The sequence below is a fragment of the Sciurus carolinensis genome, chromosome 16 (genome assembly GCF_902686445.1).
Source record: "Sciurus carolinensis chromosome 16, mSciCar1.2, whole genome shotgun sequence".
In the NCBI taxonomy this organism is placed as follows: domain Eukaryota; kingdom Metazoa; phylum Chordata; class Mammalia; order Rodentia; family Sciuridae; genus Sciurus; species Sciurus carolinensis.
The window spans coordinates 52,028,056-52,049,074 of record NC_062228.1 but is presented as its reverse complement, the minus strand read 5'-3'; the positions used below and the strand labels follow the sequence as shown (position 1 = coordinate 52,049,074).

Here is a 21,019-nt window from a genome sequence, read left to right as displayed (position 1 = left end):
ATCCTCATGCTTTTGCCTCTCAAGTAGCTGGGTAACAGGTGTGTGCCAAGCCCTGAACATTCTTGGTCTCTCTTTTGCTCAGTTCCAAGTCAGAGAGCCTTTTGAGAATAGAAACTGAAGATTCTCTTCCCGGGAAAAATACACAGACCCACAAAATTTCCTGACTGACTTTAGGTGTTTAAGCATCTCCTAAATCTCTAACATAAGAATAATAATGAAAGCTAGCATTATTCAATATTTTATAACCTGCCAGTCATCATGCTACACATCTCACATGGTTGGTTTGTTTTTGCTGTACTGGGGATTGAACCCAGGTTACTCTACCACTAGCTACGTTATTTTTTTGAGAATGGGTCTTGCTGAGTTGCCAAGGCCGACCTCCAATTTGTGATCCTTTTGCCTCAGCCTCCTGAGTAGCTGGGATTATAGGTATATTCCACCACACCCAGCCTCACATGGTTTAATTCACTTAATACTCATAAAAATCCCATGACCTGGGGTCTGTTATTATTCCCATTTTACAGATGAGGAAACCAAGGGCCAGAGAAATTATGCAACTTGCCTGAGAGCCAGTCTTTTAAACTGGGAGATCTAGGTTGATGACAGTTTAGTTTTAGGACCTGGATTCAACTCCAAACTTACTCACTCTGTGACCTCAGGCAAATTTTTTCATTTCTCTTAACATGTTGTCTCATCTGTCCATTGGGAATAATGACATCCAAACCCAGGTGGTTGTGAAAATTTGGTGACATAATGTCTGCAGAAGTGCTTTGTCAACACGTAGGTGTTTGTACAAAGGGAGGGATTTATGGTTTTATTATGGGGTGATCACTCTGCTGGGCTCCCTTATGATCAGGTGACCATAGGAAAATGACATTCATTTCTGTTTGCCCAACTGAAGTAGGAGCAGAGAAATGGAGACAGAAGAGACAATACATGGAGAGAGAGGGAGCCAGGGAGCAAGACACAGGATTTACTGGCCTGAAAGAGACTGGAGGAGTATTGCAGCTGTCACTGAAATAGGAAACCTAGAGTGGGAGCAGCTTGGCAAGGTGATGCCTTTTGGTTGGTATATGCAACTTCGATAATTTTGGGAATTAAGGATCAGATTCAAAGCTGGAAATAGAGGTATAGAAGTTGTCACTGTGGATGGCTGCGGTGGCACATGCCTATAATCCTAGCAGCTTGGGAGCTTGAGCCAGGAGGATCTGGAGTTCAAAGCCAGTCTCAGCAACTTAGTGAGGCCCTAAGCAACTCAAAATAAAATATAAAAAGGACTGGGGATGTGGTTCGGTGGTTAAATGCCCCTGGATTCAATCCCCAGTACAAAATACAAGAAGTTGTCACCATGAAGACTGACTCACACACTCATGAGTAAATGGATTTATTAGTTCATTCATTTACTCATTTATTCCACAAGTATTTGTTAAGTGTTTTTTGTAGACAAAGTACTGTGTTAACCCCTGGAACTGTATATCAGTGAACAGCACTAAGACTCCACACCCCCCCCCCCAAAAAAAAATCCTGTCAGTTCTATGGAGCTGTTTTGTTAGTACAGAAAGATAGAAAATAAGTCAGTAAGCAGAACCTGTGTCAGATGAATGCTGTGGAAGGAATTAAACAATTAAGGGAAATGTGAGTGTCCAGCTGGGGAGGGCTGGTGGCCAGAAGTTTTTATTTAAATGGGAGTAGTCATGGAAGGCTGTCCCAAGAAGGCGACATTGGAGCAGAGTGAGCTGTGTACCTATCTGGGGAGGAGACAGAGATGGGAGCCACTGGAGGCTCTGAGCAGAGGAGGGACAGGATCTGACTTAAGTCTTCTTTTGAAGTGAATCATAAGGCCATAATTTCTGGACATCAAGGCTGCTTTTGGGGTTTTTCTATTACCCTGTATTGTCTCCAAACACTCTTGTGCACCATCTGGGTATTGCCACATGGGGTTCAGTCCTCCGTTTGTGACAGCCCTGCACACCTTTTTTGTTTGCAGCAGCGATAGGAGACTATCACTAACTGGTCACCTGCTCCCAAGGCAAGGAGTTCAGCCTCTTTGCCTACCCCTCCTGGAGAGGAGACAGAGACTCCATTGGAGACATTGGAGGAGCAGCCCTCCCCTGCTCTGGAGGGTATGACCAGGACATGATCCAGGTGGAGCCCCTGTGTGCCACTGGAGGCGCTTTCTTTAGAAGCAGTGTTCATCAGCATGGTGACACACATCTTGGTTTTGGTTTCGAGTGTTTTTCTAATCACTCAACTCATGACTGTAGTGTTTTAAATTTGTTTTTACCTTTTTTTAAAAGAATGTATAACATACATATAGCAAATTGCACTCGTAAGTGTACAGTTCAATGAATCTTCAACTGGAGCCCATATATTCAACAACCAGGTCAATTACAGACTGCCTAACCCCCAAAGTCCCTTCATGCTCCTTCCTGTCACTACCCCTCATAAAGGGTAACCACTGTCCTGGATTTTTATTTTTAAATTTTTATTATTATCACTATTATTATTGGTATTAGAGATCAGGCTCAGGGGCACATAGCCACTGAGCTATATCTATAGTCTTCTTTTGGTTTTTTTATTTTGAGACAGGGTCTCACCAAGTTGCTGCAGGTTTTGCTGTCCTTGCACTTGGTTCCTCCTGCCTCAGCCTCTGGCATCACCGAGATTACAGGCATGTACCACTACTCCTGGCTGTCCTAATGTTTAACAGCATGGATTAGTTCTGCCTGATTTTGAGTTTTCCATGAGTGGAACTGTGCAATACGTGCTCTTTGGTGTTTGGCCTCTTATGCTCTACATAGCGAATGCCGTCTGTGGTGTTGGGTGTAGCTGTGGGTGGTTCCTTCTTATTTCTGTATAGCCTTCCATTCTGTGGATACAACCAATATGGTTTTATTATCTTTACTTTTATATATACATGTATATATAGTATCTTTACATAAACATATATACACGTATATATATATACATTTATATATATTGTGGGTGAACTTTATTTTTATCTATTTTTTTATATGTGGTGCTGAGACTCGAACCCAGTACCTCACACATACTAGGCAAGTGCTTACCACTGAATCACAACCTCAGCCCCTTATCTTTACTTTTTGAAAAAAGAGTATCTCCCTGTCCCTCCGATCTGTCCCCTCCTCCCACTCAGTGGCTCACTCTTGAGGCAACCACTGTTAGCAGTTCATTGTTTCCTGCCTGGCTTGTTCTGTTTACATACAAGTGTTTATAACTACCCTCTCCACTCCTTTTTAAAAATATGTAGTATCAGAAAAAAATTGACTGGCAGGGTAGCTCGGTGGTAGAGCTCTTGCCTAACTTGTGTGAGGCTCTGGGTTTAATTCCCAGCACTGCAAAATAAATAAAGAAATAAAAATACACGGTATATACACTGTTCTTCCCCTTCTTTCTTTTCTTTGTCTCTCTTTATGAAGAACTGTATCATGCAGGCCCACCATCACTTATATAAGTCCCCCTTATTCTTTTAAATGATGCTTAACATTACATTTCATGAACATGGAACCGTTTTTTTCACAGACTGTCTTTCAGGAACTTTACCAGCCTTCTATATCTCCTTTGTTTCCCTCTCATGCATTGTGTCTTCCTGAGAAAAGAGCATTCTCACAGACCTGGGCTGCAGGTGATGGTCACCCTTTGCTTAAGCCTTCACCGGACAGATGTCACTTCCTGAGAACTCCCTTCCTTTTTTGAGATAAATGTCACACAATACAAAATGCACCACTCTAGCCATTTAAAGTGTCTGATCCAGTGGTTTTTAGTATATTGGCAGTGTCTCCACTCTCTAATTCAGATTATTTTCATCACCCCCAAAAGAAACCACATAACCATGAAGTGGCCACTTCCTATATCCTACCCCCAGGTTACCTTGGCAACCACTGATCTACTTTCTGTCTGTGTATTTGCCTGTTTGGGGCATTTCATTTATGTGTGTATCTGCCTTCATTTACTTAGCATGATGTTTTTGAGGCTAATCATATTAAAGCGTGCTAAGCATGTGCCCTACTACTGAGCTACACCCTCAGCCCATCTTCCTTTTTTTAATTGAATAACATTCCATTAATATACCATACAGTGGAAAGGAAAGATAAAATTAATAATTATAAATAAGAAAAATATACTATACAATGTTTATCCATTCATCAGTTGATAAATGTTTGGGCTCCTTCCATGTATAAGTATTTTTACTTATCAGGGAAAAGAAATACCACCCTTAAAGTAGAAGTCATTACTGTCCCCACTTTACAGGTTAGGAAACAGGCAGCAAGGGTAAAATGAAATCTATTTTTAAAAAAATTTTTTTTAGATGTTGATGGACCTTTATTTTATTAATTTATTTATATGTGGTGCTGAGAATCAAACCGAGTGCCTCATACCTGCTAGGCAAGTGCTCTACCTCTGAGCCCCAGCCCCAGCCGTGTGAAATGAAATCTTTTGCTCTAGGATCACACCGCATTAAGCGAGTAGAACTGGGAAGGCCAGACCCTTTCTTGACTTTGGTACACAGCTTGGAACAATTCAGACATTGTCCTTGCTAATGGGGTTAAAAGTCTAGTGTGGGGAAGTAGCTCAGCGGTAGATCACTTGCCTACCATGTGCAAGGCCCTGGGTTCCATCCCAAGCACCAACAAAAAAAAAAATCTAGCAGTGGAGAAAAATGTTACTTAATATAAACCAAGAAAAAATTTTTAAGTATTTAAATACAAAGTGGTGCCAATAAAGAAATAAAACAGGCTTAGGAATAAATAGTGGTATCTGATAGGAGATAAGGGAGAATCCCTTGGTCTGAAAAGAGACCTAAAGGATGGAAGGTACCAGCAAGGGAAAGGAGTGGGGAAGAGTGACCTGCAGGTGGGGGCAGGGGCATATGCAAAGCCCCTGAAGGAGGAAGGAGCCAGCCTTTCCTGGACAGGACACAGGCCGGTGTGACTGGCTTGCCGGAGGTCAGCGGAGCTCAGCCTTGGGAAGGCCCTGTCCTTGCTGCCTCTTCCTCCGCCCAGTAGTGCTGTGGTGCGTGAGTGCAGGCACTCTGTAGCCAGCCTGCCTGGGTTCTCTCAGGTTTTGCCCACACCAGCTGTGACATTATGTAACTGCTTCCTGTCTGTGGCTGCTCATGTATGAAGAGGAGATAATTATAGCACCTGCCTGGCAGAGCATAGTGAGGAGAGTAGCCACTTATGTTATTCTTACACATCTGGCACCTTGCGAGCACTCAGATGCTGGCTGCAGTTACTGCAGTTTTTGTTCTGGGTCATTTCCTCTCCCTTCAGGAGGCTTGTTATGCTGACCCTTCCCCTTTGCCTGTGAGGAGATTGCTTTTCAGAGACGTTGGATTCAGATTGGTAATGACAGGGCTAGATTTGGAACCCAGGTCTACCTCACCCCAAGTTCAGACTCCTTCCTCCCATGTAGCCACATTCCTTTTGGTAGCATCAGGCAAGTGATGTTTTGGTGACCTTTTGACTGGAAGGTGAGAGAGGAGATGGGAGCAGCAGATAGTCCCTGGGGACAGGGTAGGGCAGTAGAAGGTGGTAGACTGGGGATCTTTGAAGACTATAATAACTCAACACTCTAGGATCCTAGTAAAAGAGCCCCCAGCTGGAAGGCAGGAGGCTTGCCTCAGCCTTTCCTGACTGTTTCCACCCCTGCACAGATCTCTGCAACTCCAGCAGTCAGGAAGGAATGACAGATCCTGAGGGAGTCCTTATTACAGATAGGTCTTCCTTTCTTTCAACAAATAATTATTCAGCATCAATTACTAATGCTTCCTAACTGACAGCGGTTGAGCACCTACATGCTGTGCCCTGTGGCCACGTTATTTATGTGCCTGGTCTTCAGTGTGCTTATCCCCATTTTATAGATGAGGAAACTGAGGCTCCATGAGGTTAGCCAGCAAGACCACACAGCTAGTGTGCAGCAGATCTGGGATTCAAACCTAGCAAAACTGGACAAGCCTCCTTCCATCCATCCATCTATCCCTGGAGCTTCCATGGAGTCTATGTGATAATTTGAATGAAGTTATAAATATGGAATGTGAGTCTGAAGAAGCCAAGGAAGCATTTGTGTTTGGGGTGTGGGTAGATGCATTCATTTGGTGAACAGGTCTGCCATGCCCTGTCCTACATGCAGGAACACAGTGACCCTGTTCAGCCCTGGTTCCCACTGACACACTGATGACATTCCAGGGGACCTGGCAGCCCAGATGGGGTCATCCCTTTTTCAGTCTCTGGTCCCACAGCAAGCCCAAGGGCAGAGCAGACATTGATGGTGGCCTTTCTCCCTGCCCGTAGTTGGAGAAGGAGGAGCAGATACACAGCGTGGACATTGGGAATGATGGCTCTGCCTTCGTGGAGGTACTGGTGGGCAGCTCAGCTGGTGGGGCCGGCGAGCAAGACTATGAGGTAAGCAGGACTGGGAGAAGCTGACCTCTGCCTGTCCCTGAAGGGCCTCCAGGTTGCCTTGCAAGGGTGAAGTCATACCCTTTAGATGCCCTCTGGAGGGTTGCCAGGTGTGCAGAGAAGAAAAGAGCAGACATGGGTGGTAAAGGGCCCCCCCAGGGAAGAGCCGAGTTGCTTCGGTCATGGTTACATAAAAACCAGAGATGCTTAATCGATCAAAAAAAAAACAAAAACAAAAACAAAAAAACAAAAAAAAAACCCAGAGGCACTCGCTGGGTTCTGCTTGAGAGCAAAGCTCTTCTTGTCAGGTCCCCAGGGTTCTCACAGAGTTCCTGGCAAATTGAGATTCTGCATTGTTTGGGGTGCCTCTGTTAAGCATTTTATTTGCAAGAAATGTTTACAAGAAGGAATGCTTTAGCTCAATTACAGCTTTTTAAAAGTCAGCATAATTCATCTTAAAATTTTTTTTATTTTTACAGACTGCATTTTGATTCATTGTACACAAATGGAGTACAGCTTTCATTTCTATAGTTGTGCATACTGTAGATTCACGCCATTCATGTAATCATACATGTACACAGGGTAAGACTGTCTCAGTCTACTATCTTTCTCATTTTAATTTTTTTAATTTTCAATTTTTTAAAGATGTGATCTTGTTGTGTTGCCCAGACTGTCCCTGAACTTCTGGGCTCAAGTTATCCTTCTCAGCCTCTGGAGTAGCTGGAACGAAGGTGCTGCCACTGCACCTGGCTTACACAGTCCCCTTTTCACTGGTTGAGTTCATTAGAACCGGATTTGTGAGGTCCTAGTTAGCCAGCTTGTTAATCAGTGGTGGGTAGAAATAAACCTACTATTCACAGAGTCTAAGTGAACAAACCAGTTTTCTACAAGACACATTTGTTATAGGAAAAAGTTTTTAATTGTGGTTTAGTTTTGCATTCAATAAAATGCACAGATCTGCATGTGTAGGGAAATAGTTTTGATGTATGTAGATACAGTGTAAAAGTCCCCCAAGTACTTCCAGCATTCCTTATAATTCCCTCTGTCCCTTTGCAGTCACTCCTCCGATCCCAGTTTAAGACAACCTCTGAGTTATTTTCTGGCACTAAGGATAGGTTTTCCTAGCCACAAATTTCATGTCAATGGATTCTTGCAGAGTGTGCTCCTTTTTCATGACTGTTTCTTTCACAACACATACTCTTTTTTGGCATTCTTCCACATTGTGCAGATTCCAGTGGTTTGTTCCATCTTGTTGCTGAGTAGTATTCTATTATATGAATATGCCACAGTTTGTTTATCTGCTCTCCTGTTGATAGGCATCTGGGCTATTTCCAGTTTTAATTTTGTTTTCTTGTGCTGGGGATGGAACTCAGGGCCTCCTGCATGCTAGGCAAATGCTCTACTACTGAGCTACATCCCCAAAGCCTTCTGTGCTTTGCTATTATGAATAAATCTGCTGTGAAAATTCTTGTACAAGCCTCTGTATGGAGATAAATTGTCATTTCTTATGGTTAATATCTACAAGTTGAATTGTGGGGTCTTAGACTAAATATATATTTTAATCTTATTAGATATGGACAGGTTTCCAAAGTGGTTGTACCATTTTGTTTCCTTTAGCAGTATATGAAAGTTCTGGTGCTCCACATCTTTACCTATTGGTATTGATATCGGCAATCTTTTTTTTTTTTTTTTTTTTTTTTTTTTTTTTTTTTTTAATTTAAGCCAGTCAAATGATGTTTAGTGGCTTTGATTTACATTTTCCTGAAAAGTAGAGACTTTATGTACATTTCATGTACTTATTAGTCATTCATTTATCTTATGAAGTGTCTGGTCAAGTCTTTGGCTTATTTTTTATTTTGTCTTTTTATCTGTGACTTGCCTATTCAGTATCTTAACTATGCACATGTATGTGGGGGCAGTGGCACTAGGGATGGAACCCAGGGCCTTGCACCTACTAGGCAAGCACTCTGCCTCTGAACTACATTATCAGTGCCTTTTAGTGAGCAGAAACTGTGAAGTCCAATCCCTCAAGGTTTAATTTTTTTAAAATGCTTAGTGGCTTTTGTGTCCTACAGGAAATAATAGTCTGCTCCAAAGTAATAATGTTCTCTGTGTGAGTTTCCTAGCACTGCTGTAACAAATCACCACAAATTCAATGACTTCAAACAACACAAATTTATTATCTTGCAGTTGTGGACATCAATCTCACTGGGCTTAAATCAAGGTATTGGCAGGACCGTGTTCTTTTGTGAGGCTCCAGGGGAGAATTCATCTTCTTATCTATTCTAGCTTCTAGGGGCCACCTGCTGGCCTCTTCCAACAGAACTAGCACTCCTATTACTGAACATCTGCTTCCATGATCATTTCTTCTCTAACTTTGACTTTCTTGCCTCTTTCTTATAAAAAGTCCCTTCTGATGAGCTGGGCATGGTGATACACACCTTATTCTCAGCTTTTGGGAGGTTGAGGTGGGAGGATCCCTTGAGCCCAGGTGTTAAGACCAGCCTGGGCAACATAGCAAGATTTCATCTCAGAAAAGAAAAGTAAAGAAGAGGAACCTTCATGAAGACATGGGCCCATTGGATAATCCCATTAGTCTTCCTCATCCTAAAAATCTTTAACTTCTTCACATCTGCAGAGTTCCTTTTGCAGGGATTAGGATGTGGACATCTTTAAGGGGTCATTATTTTTCCTGCCACTGCCTCCTCTGTTTTCTCCTGGAAGATTTATATTTTTAGCATTTACATTTAGATCTTTGTTCCATCTCAAATGAATTTTTCTGTGTTTGCGTGCAGCAGAGGACAAGGTCCAGTTTTGTTTCTGCTTTTCTTTTTTTTTTTTTTTTTTTGGTGGTACTGGAGATTGAACCTATGGCCTCACACATGCTCGGCAAGCGCACTGCCCCTGAACTACGTCCTTAACCCTCTGTATGTTTGTATATACTAATTAAATATTCCTTATATATATAATATGTATATATAATATGTATATATAATATGTATATATAATATATTCGGTTTTTTTTTTTTTTTTTTTTTAGTTGTAGGTGGACACAATACCTTTACTTTTATGTGGTGCTGAAGTTCCAACCCAGGGCCTCATGCGTGCTAGACAAGCATGCTACCACTGAGCCCCAACCCCAGCCCCAAATATCCTTTTTTTATTTAAATATTTTTTGAGCAGCTGAGGAGATACAAAGATGATTAAAACATGGTTAAAGATGTAAGGCAAGTGCACACATAATAGAAAGTGGTGTGTGAGGCTCACTGACAAGGTGCCTTAGCAAATTGAGAGTGAGATTGCTCTGGCTGGGAGGGGACAGGTGGCATTCAGGAGAGGACATTGAGGTTAAAACAGAAGACTCAGGTCTGGACTGCTCACCATGCTGACTCTGGACTGTATTTGTCTCTCTTCTTCTTCTGCCTATCTCGACTTCATTCCCAGTAATCCCCAGAGCTGTTCAGTGTACATTTTCTATACATGCTTGTATTTTTGCTTTAATGTCCTCTATAGAACTCGGTCATTTTGGTGTTTGGGATTCTTTTTTTTTTTTTCCTGTTTTTTGAAGGATTCTCGGGATTGATGATCTTGGGGTTGATGGTTTTGAGTCTTTCATTCTGGTTTGATTTTTGTGGATTTTTTGGGCTGGTGTATCTTATATAGATTTCTTCACTGGAACTTTTTCTTCAGTTTCCTTGTCTGCTTCCTCCTCTGTATCATCATCATCTTCATCCTCATCTTCATCAGCACCAGTCTTGACTCTTTCTGAGGCTTCAGGTGGCACTTCCATGGTAGGTGCTTTCCAGGTGCATTGAGAGTTTTACATCCTCCTACTCTTACTTCTGACTGCATCTTTCTCCACAGCTCAGAAGTGCTGTTCACTGTTTGCACGGACTCTGAACCACTCGAGCTGTAGGTGATGGCATTTCAAAGCCCCCACGGGAAGCCCTGGACCACACAGACACTTCAAAGCTGCCAGTGTGTGTTTAACTGAACCGCCTTCCTAACCCACTGCCTCTGCTTCCAACTGTGCAGTTCATCCATTGCCAAGCCCCTGTGTGACCGTCCTTAATTACAACTGGTGCTCATTTTCCTTCTTAGCCACCTTAAAGGAATAATCATTGACCTTTAGTTCACAACTAAAAAGATAGTTCTGGAGCCTCAGAGCGCTCAGGTCTGTGTTGTTTGAATCCTCCACAGGTGGTGGCTCACACTTAGGTGGGAGAGAAGGAGGATCGAGATACACCACTACTGCTCCAGAGTAGAGCTGTGCAGGATGGAATCATGCCAGGGCTTGAGACAGGGTCTCACATAGTTGCTTAGGGCCTTGCTAAATTGCTGAGGCTGGCTTTGATCTTGCGATCCTCCTGCCTCAGCCTCCGGAGCCACTGGGATTATACCACACTGTCTTAATAGAAAAAATAAATACCGAAATCAAGTTGTGCTGGACTTCTAATGCTAGCCTCCTTCAAGATTCTTTTGGTTATTCAAGATCCTTTGCATTGCCTTGCAAGCACAAGGCCCTGGGTTCGATCCCCAGCACCCCCCCCAAAAAAAAAAAAAAAGATCCTTTGCATTTATTTCCATATGAAGTATAAAAACAGCTTGTCAGTTACTTGATTTATTTCAGATCTACAGAAAAGTTGCAAAAGTTGTGCAAGTAATTTCCATATACTCTTCACTCAGGGTCCCCAAATGTAACACATGTGCATTTTTTTTCTGAAGTGAGAATAAATTGTATGAAGATCCTTTATCCCTGCATATTCCAGTGGGTTTTCCCTAAAAACAAAGACATTTCTTTTTCTTTTTCTTTTCTCGTCCTTCCTTCCTTTCGTCCTTATGTGTGATACTGGGGATTGAATCCGAAGGTGCTCTACCACTGAGATACATCCCCAGACTTTTTTATTTTGAGTGAGGATCTCACTAAGTTGCCCAGGCTGGACTTGAATGTGCAATCCTCCTGTCTTAGCCTCCTGAATAGCTGAGATTATATGTGTGGACCACCATGCGCTGGTTTCCTTTCCACTCTTTCTTTTTCTCACCCTATCATTGAGTGAAGGGTGATGAAGTGGACATCCTTGCCTTGTTCCTGATATTAGGAGGTCACCATTAAGTAACTGTAGGCTTGTTTTGGTTTTTGTTTTTTGGGACCAGGGATTGAACCCAGGTGCTTCATAACTACTGAATCACATCCCCAACCCTTTTTATTTTTGAGATAGGGTCTTGCTAACTTGCTTAGGGTCTCACAAAGTTGCTGAGGCTGGTTTGGTTGTTTTTTATAGATTTTTTTGGGGGGAAGCATCAGGCTGAGTAAGTTTTTTCTGTTTCTGTTTGTTGAGAGCTTTTTATTTTTTATCATGAAAGTGTTTTGAATTTTGTGAGGTGCTTTCTCTGCTGTATGAGGAATTTTTTTCTTTCTCAGTACTGGGAATTGACATAGTTCTACACCTGAGCTACATCCCTATCCCTTTTTTATTTTTTAAAATAAAAAATAAGTTGCTGAGGCAGACCTCGAACTTGGAAACCTTCTGCTTCATCCTCATCAAGTTGCTGGGATTATGGTTCCTGGCTACAAGCAAAATTTTACCAGATGAGATTTCCTATAATAAACATTTTTATTCTCAAGGTGGGATAAGTTAACAGTCTTTGGAATTATTGTGAAAAAGTTCTCCTCTTGGCAGACCAATATTCTTAATAAAACTGAGTAAGTACATTTTAAGCTAAGATTATCATGCCTGATATGTGAATGTTTATTTTGCCCTGCTTGCCTTTCTAGTAAGATGGAATGGCTATCTCAGAGTTTTGTCTTCCCAAGGTCTAAAAACACCTGGTAACTGTCTTATTCTTTTAAGGTTTTGTTTTGTTTTGTTTTTGGTACTGCGAATTGGACCCAACGGTGCTTAACCACTGAACCACATCCCTATCCCTTTTTTATATTTTGTTTAGAGACAGGGTCATGCTGAGTTGCTTAGGGCCTTGCTAAATGCTGAGGCTGGCTTTGCACTTTCGATCCTCCTGCCTCAGCCTCCCAAGCCACTGGAATTAACAGGTGTGTGCCACTACACCTGGCCTTTCAAGGTTTTTAATTAAACTTCTGCTCTGGTCTCAGATTTCTTTTACAGCTTCTAGTCACAATTGAATTGAGGTCTCTGGGGCTTATAGTGCTTGGTTTCCACCTAGAAATTAGATATAGCTGGAAGAACCAAGAAAGAAAAGGAAAAAGGGTGGAGAAGTTGTGGTCAAGGTTAACATCACCTACAAATCAAGCATGAGGCACATGATAGCAATAACCAATACCATTTTCTACAAAACCAACATGTTATTTTTTCACCATCTAAACTGTACAAAGGAGATCTGGGGTTAGTGCAGACTAGAGATTAAAGGTTTAATTTTGGAAGCTTAAAGGCAGCCTTGGATAAGCAAGTCTGACAATCAGAGGAGTTTTCCCTTTACAGCACATGAGAGAAGATAGTCAGAGGAAATCCACCTCTTAGTGTGGATAGAGCTGCTGTCACAGTCTGCATTGTCCCTTTATTCCAGTCATTCAGCTTCCCTGTCAGCTCAGAATCTGGCCTTTTAAAACATTTTTTAAAATTTTTGGTATTAGGGATAGAACCCAGGGGCACTTTAGCACTGAGCTACATTCCCAGCCCTTTTTATGTTATTTTGGGACAAAGTCTTGCTGAGTTGCTTAGGGCCTCACTAAATTGCTGATGCTGGACTCAAACTTACAATCCTTCTGCCTCAGCCTCCAGAGTTGCTGGGATTACAAGCATGCACCACCAAGCCCCACTGAGAATCAGGCCTTTTATAAGCAAATATAGTCAAAACCAGGGTGGTCGCTTCCCTTCTGTATAATTTTCTTTGTCTTCATTGTTTTCTTTTCACAATCAGAGCTGGACACAAAGAGACATGTGGTTATATTCTGCATTTTTCTCAGCAACAGGTTTTTATTTTCTAATTTTATAAATTTCACAGTATGTCAGTTAGAAAAGAACCTAAGTAAGTAACAGAATACACCTAGTCAAAAGTTTCTTACTGGATTGGGAAATACATTTGTTCTTTCCTAAGGAGGAAAAAGGAAGGACCCTTTTTCCTTGGGGGTCTAGCATTAGGCAGACCCAGAGTTGATCTGGCAGCTTAATGAAGTTAGGGTGTTTTGTTGGCACCTCTTGATTCTCTGGATTTGGCCTCATGGTCACAAGATGATAGTTGCTGCTCCATCTATCACTTGGTAGCATCCAAAGCAAGAAGTCAGGGAGGAGGTGGAATGGCAGAAATGCAGTAGCCATCTTCCTTCCTCTGTTTCTCTTTCATGAAGAGGGAAAATCTTTCCCAGAAGCCCCAAGCAGCCTTCCTCTTCTGTCTGACTGGGTAGAACTGGATCTTGGTCCAACCACTGGCAGAGGGATGGGGTTGCTTGGGTCAATCATGATTTATTCTGTTGTGTTGGGCACACACCTTCTCTCAAAACTTTCTGGTCAGGTCTGATTGTCATTTGTTCCTTTGTCATATTATCAATGACTCCATTTATTTCTTTAAATAATTAAACAGTTACTTTTACATTGTATGTTTTATAATTTGAATAAGTTTGGTTCCTGCTGACCCTAAGTCAAGGGCAGCTGCATCCTCAAAGGTGCATATGTGTGTGTATTTCTAATCACTGACTTCTGTTCTTTGGGAATTCTCTAAGGGCCTGCTTGGAAGTACATGCCTCCAAAGAAGAGTTGCCCTAGGTCAGGTGGTACTGTGCACATAGGGTCACTTTAAATGTTCCCCTTGGTTTTTCAATACAGGTAGATAGTATAATTTTTAACTGCAAATGTTTGAGAATAAGATTTGTGCCTGGGAGTTCTCCAGAGAGAATTTTTCATTTTTTCTCAGTGAAGGCCAAGATAGTTCTCCCAGACTCCACAGGCACTATTTCCCTTAATTTACCTACTGAAGATGTTACCCTTTGGGGATCCCAGCTCTCTGTGATGTGGCAGTGATCTTTGAGATGCTGTCTTTCTTGCTTGGAGGCTAGGCTTTGTCTCGTTCTCTACCACCACCACACAGAGCCCTTTATTTATGTATTTTATTTTCAGTAGAGGCACAGATTTATTTAGAAAACCAGGGATTACACATTCAAGTGTGTATTCATCAGTTTTTTTAATTGCTGTGACCAAAAGTCCTGACAAGAACATCGAGGAGAAAAAGATTTTTTGGGGGCTCATGGTTTCAGAGGTCACAGTTCATAGATGGCTGACTCCATTGCTCTGGGCCCAAGATGAGGCGGAACATCATGGCAGAAGGGAATGGTGGAAGAAAGCAGCTCAGGACTTGGCCACCAGGAAGCAGAGAATCAGGGCCCTTTAAAATCAAGTTCTGTGCTAACTGGGATTAGCATCAGAATAGACTAGCAAAGTCAGTGTGCCATTGCAGGCATGCCCCCACCAGGAGACCACACCAGTTATTTTAGCAAAGAGAATGTAATATAAAAACTCAGGGGGCTGGGGCTCAGTGATAGAGCACTTGCCTAGCATGTGTGAGGCACTGGGTTTGATTCTCAACACCACATAGAAATAAGGAAATAAAATAAAGTTTCATCAACAACTAATAAAAATATTTTGAAAAAAAAAAAAAAAAAGAGTTAGTAGCTAGTTGTTACTTCAAGACTGAGGTCTAACAAAAAAGCAATAGAGAGAGCGGCTCCTGAGGTTGCAGGAACCAGAGAAAGAAGTTGGAATCAATGAAATGTACTTGATTAAAAACCAGAAGGTGGGGTCCTGTGAAGCCTAAACTCAGACCCTGAGCGGGAGTTGTTCACCCATCCACTGCTGCTGGTGTCGCTGAGAGGGGCAGAATGAGGCTGGCTCCACAGATGTCAGGAAGCTGTAAACTAGATTCATCTGGGGCTGTGGGAAAGATCCTCAGTAGATGTGGATCTGGAGTGGTGGTCGTAGGGTCTGCAAATGGACAAGAGGGAGCAGAGCCCTCTCCTAGCTTGCAGCCCAGGGCAGGCTAATTCTTTCCCTTCTCTCTAGCTCCCCCTATTGGCAGAGCCTGGTGAGGTGTAACTGGCAACAGAAATGTGGCTAGCCAAGCGTGGCCCACATCACAGTGAGGGTGAGGTGGGTGTGAGTGGAGAAGCAGTCACTTAATAATTGACGCTGCTCTTTGGATTCTGCTTTAAAATTTCTGGCCTCCTATAATTCTTCTATAATTCTCTTGACCTTTCCACTGACTCAGCCATACATTTCCCCAAAGCATTTGAATATTGTGCCAGTCACTGAATATTCTCTGCTGGGAGGGTCCTTTAGGACATGTAGCCTGCCATATTGTTTGATATTGAAAACTCCGTGGAAGAGTTCAGAGAAAGATCATTCAGACCCGGAGGTTAGAAAGAGCCCTTTGGACTACCGGATGATCCAGCAATCCCACTCCTGGGTGAATACCCACAGGAAATAAAATCAGTTTGTTAAGATGTATCTGCAGTTCTATGTTTACTGTAGCATGATTCACAATAGCCAAGATAGGGAGTCAATTGCAGTGTCCAGCAGTGGATGAATAGGTACAGCAAACACTGCATGTACCCACAGTGAAAGTTAATAAACCAAGTACTGAAAGACAAATGCCTCATGTTCTCACTTAAATGTGGAAGCTTAACAGTTGATCTCAAAGAATTAGCAAATAGAGAAAATAGAAGCATGGTTTCCAGAGTCTGGGAAGGGTGTGCGGGAGGAGGGATGGAGAGAGAATGGTTGATGGGTGCAGGGTTGCAGTTCGATTTGAGGAATAACTTCTCCATAGCACAGAATAATTACAGTTGACAAAAATTAATTGTACATTTCAAAATGGCTAGTAGAGACAATTTTGAATGTTCCTAATACAAAGAAATGATAACTGTCTGAGGTGATGGATATGCCAGTTATCCTGATCTGATCATTACAGACTGTTTATATCGCGTTCCCTCTGGCCGCAGAGAGAGACACGACAAACGTCTGAAGCTTTGGAAGTTTATTGTGCACAGTCTTCCTTTCTTTCCCTCTTTTCTAATCCCTTTCTCTCTTTTCTTTCTCTCGCTCTCTTTCCCTCTGCTTAACTCTCGCCTGCTCCGGTCGCTCCGCTCCTCCCGCTCGGCTCACACCTGCTTCGGCCGCTCCGCTTCTCCCGCTCGGCTCACGTCCTCGCTCGCACTCTTCTTCCTCGTTTCTTCTCCTACCCTCAGCTTCTTCTTCTCTCGGCTTCTTGTTACTCCCAGCTTCCGCCTACTCCCAGCTTCTCTCCCCCCTTACTCCCCCACCCACCAAGCTTATATACACTTCAACCAATCAGGGGAGAGCACATGAGGTAAACGCGCGGACAACTGCAGGCATAGAATAGGTACACGAGGGGGGCATGCTCTAATCACATCGTTAACTAGCCAATCATTGGAATTTGCTGGTTGTTTACTGTATAGCTGGCCGCTTTTGGCTCAGCGCCAGGTGCCATCTTGACCGCGCTCAAGGCTGGGGGTCCCGGGAACCCCGACATATCCCCCTTCTTTATTATTAAACTAAGGCTCGGGACCGTGCCTGTCTTAGGCTGAGTGGTCAGCATATGTCCTTACCCGTCATCAGAGCCTGCAGAGCATGCTGCAGCTCCTGTCTTAGGTTGGTACACAGCCACCTCCTTCATTACCCGTCTTTGACTACCGGTCCAGCATCAAGAGCCATACTAATGGGGGGCTGTCGGCCTTTAGGGCGGTCATGGCCTGATGAAAGATAATTTGATCTCTCTATTGGCTAGCTCGTAGATGCATGCCAAAACGAATGAAGAGAAGGAGGCCAAGGCAGAGGAGTACCACCATAGCTCCTAAGCCTGCCCGCTGTTTGATAAATCTATAAGCAGAAGAAAAACCATGTAGCCATATTAAATACAGAAACAATATACATCCCAGTAGAGTTACAATACGGGCAACACAAACAGCTCTCAGGGAATAAACGCATCCCAGTCCCAAAAGTTCTTGCAAGGTATCCACTTGTTCTTATAGTAAGTCCACTCTCCGATAGAGTCTCTATGGTCTGTAAGGCTGCAGCTGTATTTTTGGCCAAATGATCGTTGTTATGGTTGTGTCAATGCTGCTACTGCAAGGACTGTGATGGCAATGATCACGGCTGTTGCAATGTCAAAGCCTCTCCTGTTTCTTGATAATAGCACTGGCAATTCTATATCTGCAACAGAAACTAGGACTGGTAGGAAGATAGGAATGTGCATCAAAATTGCACGGGTGGCAAAAGAACCATTCCAGCATTGTGAGAGATAGCACACGGTTAGTGAACAGTTAAGAGGTGTTATTAGAAATGTTAGTTGGTAGAAACATAAAAGGGAGGAAATACACAAGCTGACGTGGGAGGAAAAGCAATATTACAGCTAGGGTCAGCAGAACGAGTTGCTCTACTCTGGGTCTGATTTGTAGTATGATTCCAACGGCAAAGTGCAAAAATTCCTCCTGTTAAAGCAAAGAAAGGCTAGAGATATCCTTGTCACCAAAAGCAGCACGACCTGAAAAATCATCAGTAGAATTGACAGGCTTGTAGAGGAATTGGTGAAAAACAAGAAAAGGAAGGATAAAAAATGTGTTAGTTAGAAGTAAAAAATATGGCCAGGCTAACAATGGCCCATAGGTTCCGGGTTTGCCTTTCCGTCTGAGTTTTTGTTATTGGAGGAAGGCTCAGGCTCGCCATCGCGAGGAGGAGCAGCATCACTTGCATGCTGTAAAACTCTGATTAGCCTTTCTGGAATCCAGACTGGAGTCTGTTGATCCTGTGGGAAAATACAAACAGACCCTCGGACCCAACAAAGGACTGGATCCGGTCCTTTCCAACAACCTGTCAGAATATCTTTCCATTTTGCCCATACTTGAGGAGTATCATGGGGATTATAATGTCGATCAGCTGCAGAGTGGCCGTCCCTATCCAGAGTTAAGAAATTTAGAATGAAAAGAACTAAATTAAGTTTATCTTTAGGAGACTTGTAGGAGGCTCCTATTCCCCCTTTTTGTTTATTTAGACAATTTTTTAAAGTAAGATGTGCTCTTTCCACAATGCCCTGTCCCTGAGGATTATAGGGGATGGGATGCCAGTGACTGATTGGATGTTAAATGTTTGTAAAAACAACCGGAAGCTTTTGGAAGTATAAACAGGACCATTATCTGTTTTAATAACTTTAGGTATGCCCCAGCCAGCAAATGCTTGTAGGCAGTGTTGAATGACATCTTTTACCTTTTCTCCAGAATGAGCGGAAGCCATAATGACCCCTGAAGCAATGTCTACTGACACATGTACATACTTAACAGTACCAAATTCAGAAATATGGGTTACATCCATCTGCCAAATATGACCAGGCAGCAGTCCCCTGGGGTTAACTCCAAAGGATTGTACTGGGATTAAAGGAGCACAATGTTGACAATTTTTTACTATTTGTTGAGCCATACATTTAGATATAGGAAATTTTCTGCTCAAAGTAGTGGAATTTACATGGAATTTTTCATGAAAGAGTTTTGCTTGTTCCTCTCTGGAAAAAACAAAAATTGATTTGGTGGCCATATCTACCAAGTCATTAGCATTGGCCAAAGGTCCTGGTAAATTAGAATGAGCTCTAATATGTCCTACATAGAATAGATGTTTACGCTGTAGGATAAGGTTTTGTAGCGTGGTAAAATAAGAAGCTACAGTGGACATGGAAGAAATATGGGGTACTGTTTCAAGAACCTGTAAAGCGTTGACGATATATAAGCTATCAGATAGAAGATTGAATGGCTGATTATCTGCTAATTTAAAGGCTAATATTACAGCTGCAAGTTCAGTAACCTGTGCGGAGTTGGGTGGAACTATTATGGTGTGAAGTTGTTTACTGATAAGTACTGCACCTACTCCATTTTTGGAGCCATCAGTAAAAATGGTTACACAGTCTTTAAGAGGCTGGACACTAGTCACTTTTGGAAAAACTATGGGAGTATTTTTACAGAATTGAATCCAGGGATGTTGGGGATAATGGTTATCGAACTGAGCTGAGGTGGAACAATATAATACTGACCAATCATCATCATTATTAATTAGCCATTTAATTTGCTGAGTGGAATAAGGAGTTATAATAATAGACGGATGGATTCCAAAAACAGTAATGCAAGATTCTATTCCCTTGAATATTACCTGAGCAATAGCTTGGGGATATGATTGTAATGTTTTAGCTGGAGAGCTAGGGAGATTTATACTTTGCAGAGGTCCTCCTTGCCAAACTATGCCAAAAGGGGTATGTTTCTCTGAGATTATGATTAAACTTAATGGTTGAGTAGGATCACAACGATCAACGTAACATTGCTGAAGTCTATTCTCTACTAGCTGTAAGGATATCCGTGCTTCGGAAGTAAGTTTCCTAGGGGAATTCAAGTCAGGATTACCTTTTAATATATCGAATAAAGGTTTTAATTCCCCTGTGGATAATTTTAAATAGGATCTGATCCAGTTAATGTCACCTAAGAGTTTCTGAAAATCGTTCAAGGTATTCAATTGATCTGTCCTGATGGTCAACCTTGATGGTCTGACTGTAGTAGCAGTGAGCCTTGTACCCAGATATTCTTGGATCTCCTCTAATTGTAATTTTTCAGGGGCTATCGTTAATCCTCTTTTTTCTAATGCTTGAGTTATAAATTGTAATGCTTCTAACAAAACTTCTTTTTCTGGATGGCAAATAAGTATGTCATCCATATAATGATAAATCAACAATCTCTTAAACTTTTGTCTAGTAGTTGTTAATGCTTTATCTACGTATATTTGACATATAGTAGGACTGTTAGCCATACCTTGAGGCAACACGGTCCATTCGAATCTCTGATCAGGCTGAGTGTGATTAAGAGAGGGCAAAGTAAAGGCAAATCTCCAACAATCATTTTTGTGTAAGGGTATAGAGAAAAAGCAATCTTTTAAATCCAGAATAATAGTAGGCCAATTTTTTGGTAGCACAGTGACAAGAGGGAGTCCACATTGGATGGGTCCCATAGGGTACATTTGTTCGTTTATGGCTCTTAAATCATGTAATAACCTCCATTTTCCTGATTTTTTCTTTGTTAAGAATATTGGAGTATTCCAAGGAGAAGTAGAATGTTGTAAATGACCTGCTTGTACCTGCTCTTGTACTAACTTATGAGCTGCCTCTAGCTTCTCTTTTGTTAGGGGCCACTGTGGAATCCAGCGAGGCTTATCATCTTTCCATATTATAGGGATTGATGGTTTATCAGTGGCCCCTAGGAAAAACCCAATCCATGAGAATCATTTTTTGGTGGAAGTAAAGGCAGTGGTTGGGTAGATCCTTGACTATGTCTTCCTAATCCTTTTTTATCATCATAGTTCATATTTTGTAACATATTTCTTACAGGAGTCCCTTGGTAAGTCTGATCAGTGGTGAGTTTCATATCCATTTGCTGCAGGACGTCTCGTCCCCATAGACTAATAGGAACATTACAGACATATGGCTGAAATATTCCTGTGTGTCCCTCTGTATCTTTCCACGATAATGAGGAAGCACTTTGATTGGGGCTTTCTGCTACTCCTAAGCCTCTCAAGCTCTGATGCTGT

At 42.2% G+C, this 21,019-nt stretch overlaps 1 protein-coding gene across 2 annotated transcripts in view; it reads left to right on the top strand.

Moving 5' to 3' along the window:
* Window positions 1-21,019, top strand: part of Xrcc1 (X-ray repair cross complementing 1) — a 35,181-nt gene that overhangs the window by 1,798 nt on the left and 12,364 nt on the right. The window contains exon 3 of one of the 2 annotated variants that reach the window (XM_047529980.1): window positions 6,315-6,425. The exons of the other annotated variant lie outside the window; for it this stretch is intronic. Within the exon in view, the coding sequence (XP_047385936.1) occupies window positions 6,315-6,425 (111 nt within the window). The remainder of the gene's footprint in view (window positions 1-6,314; window positions 6,426-21,019) is intronic. 2 annotated transcript variants of the gene reach the window in all.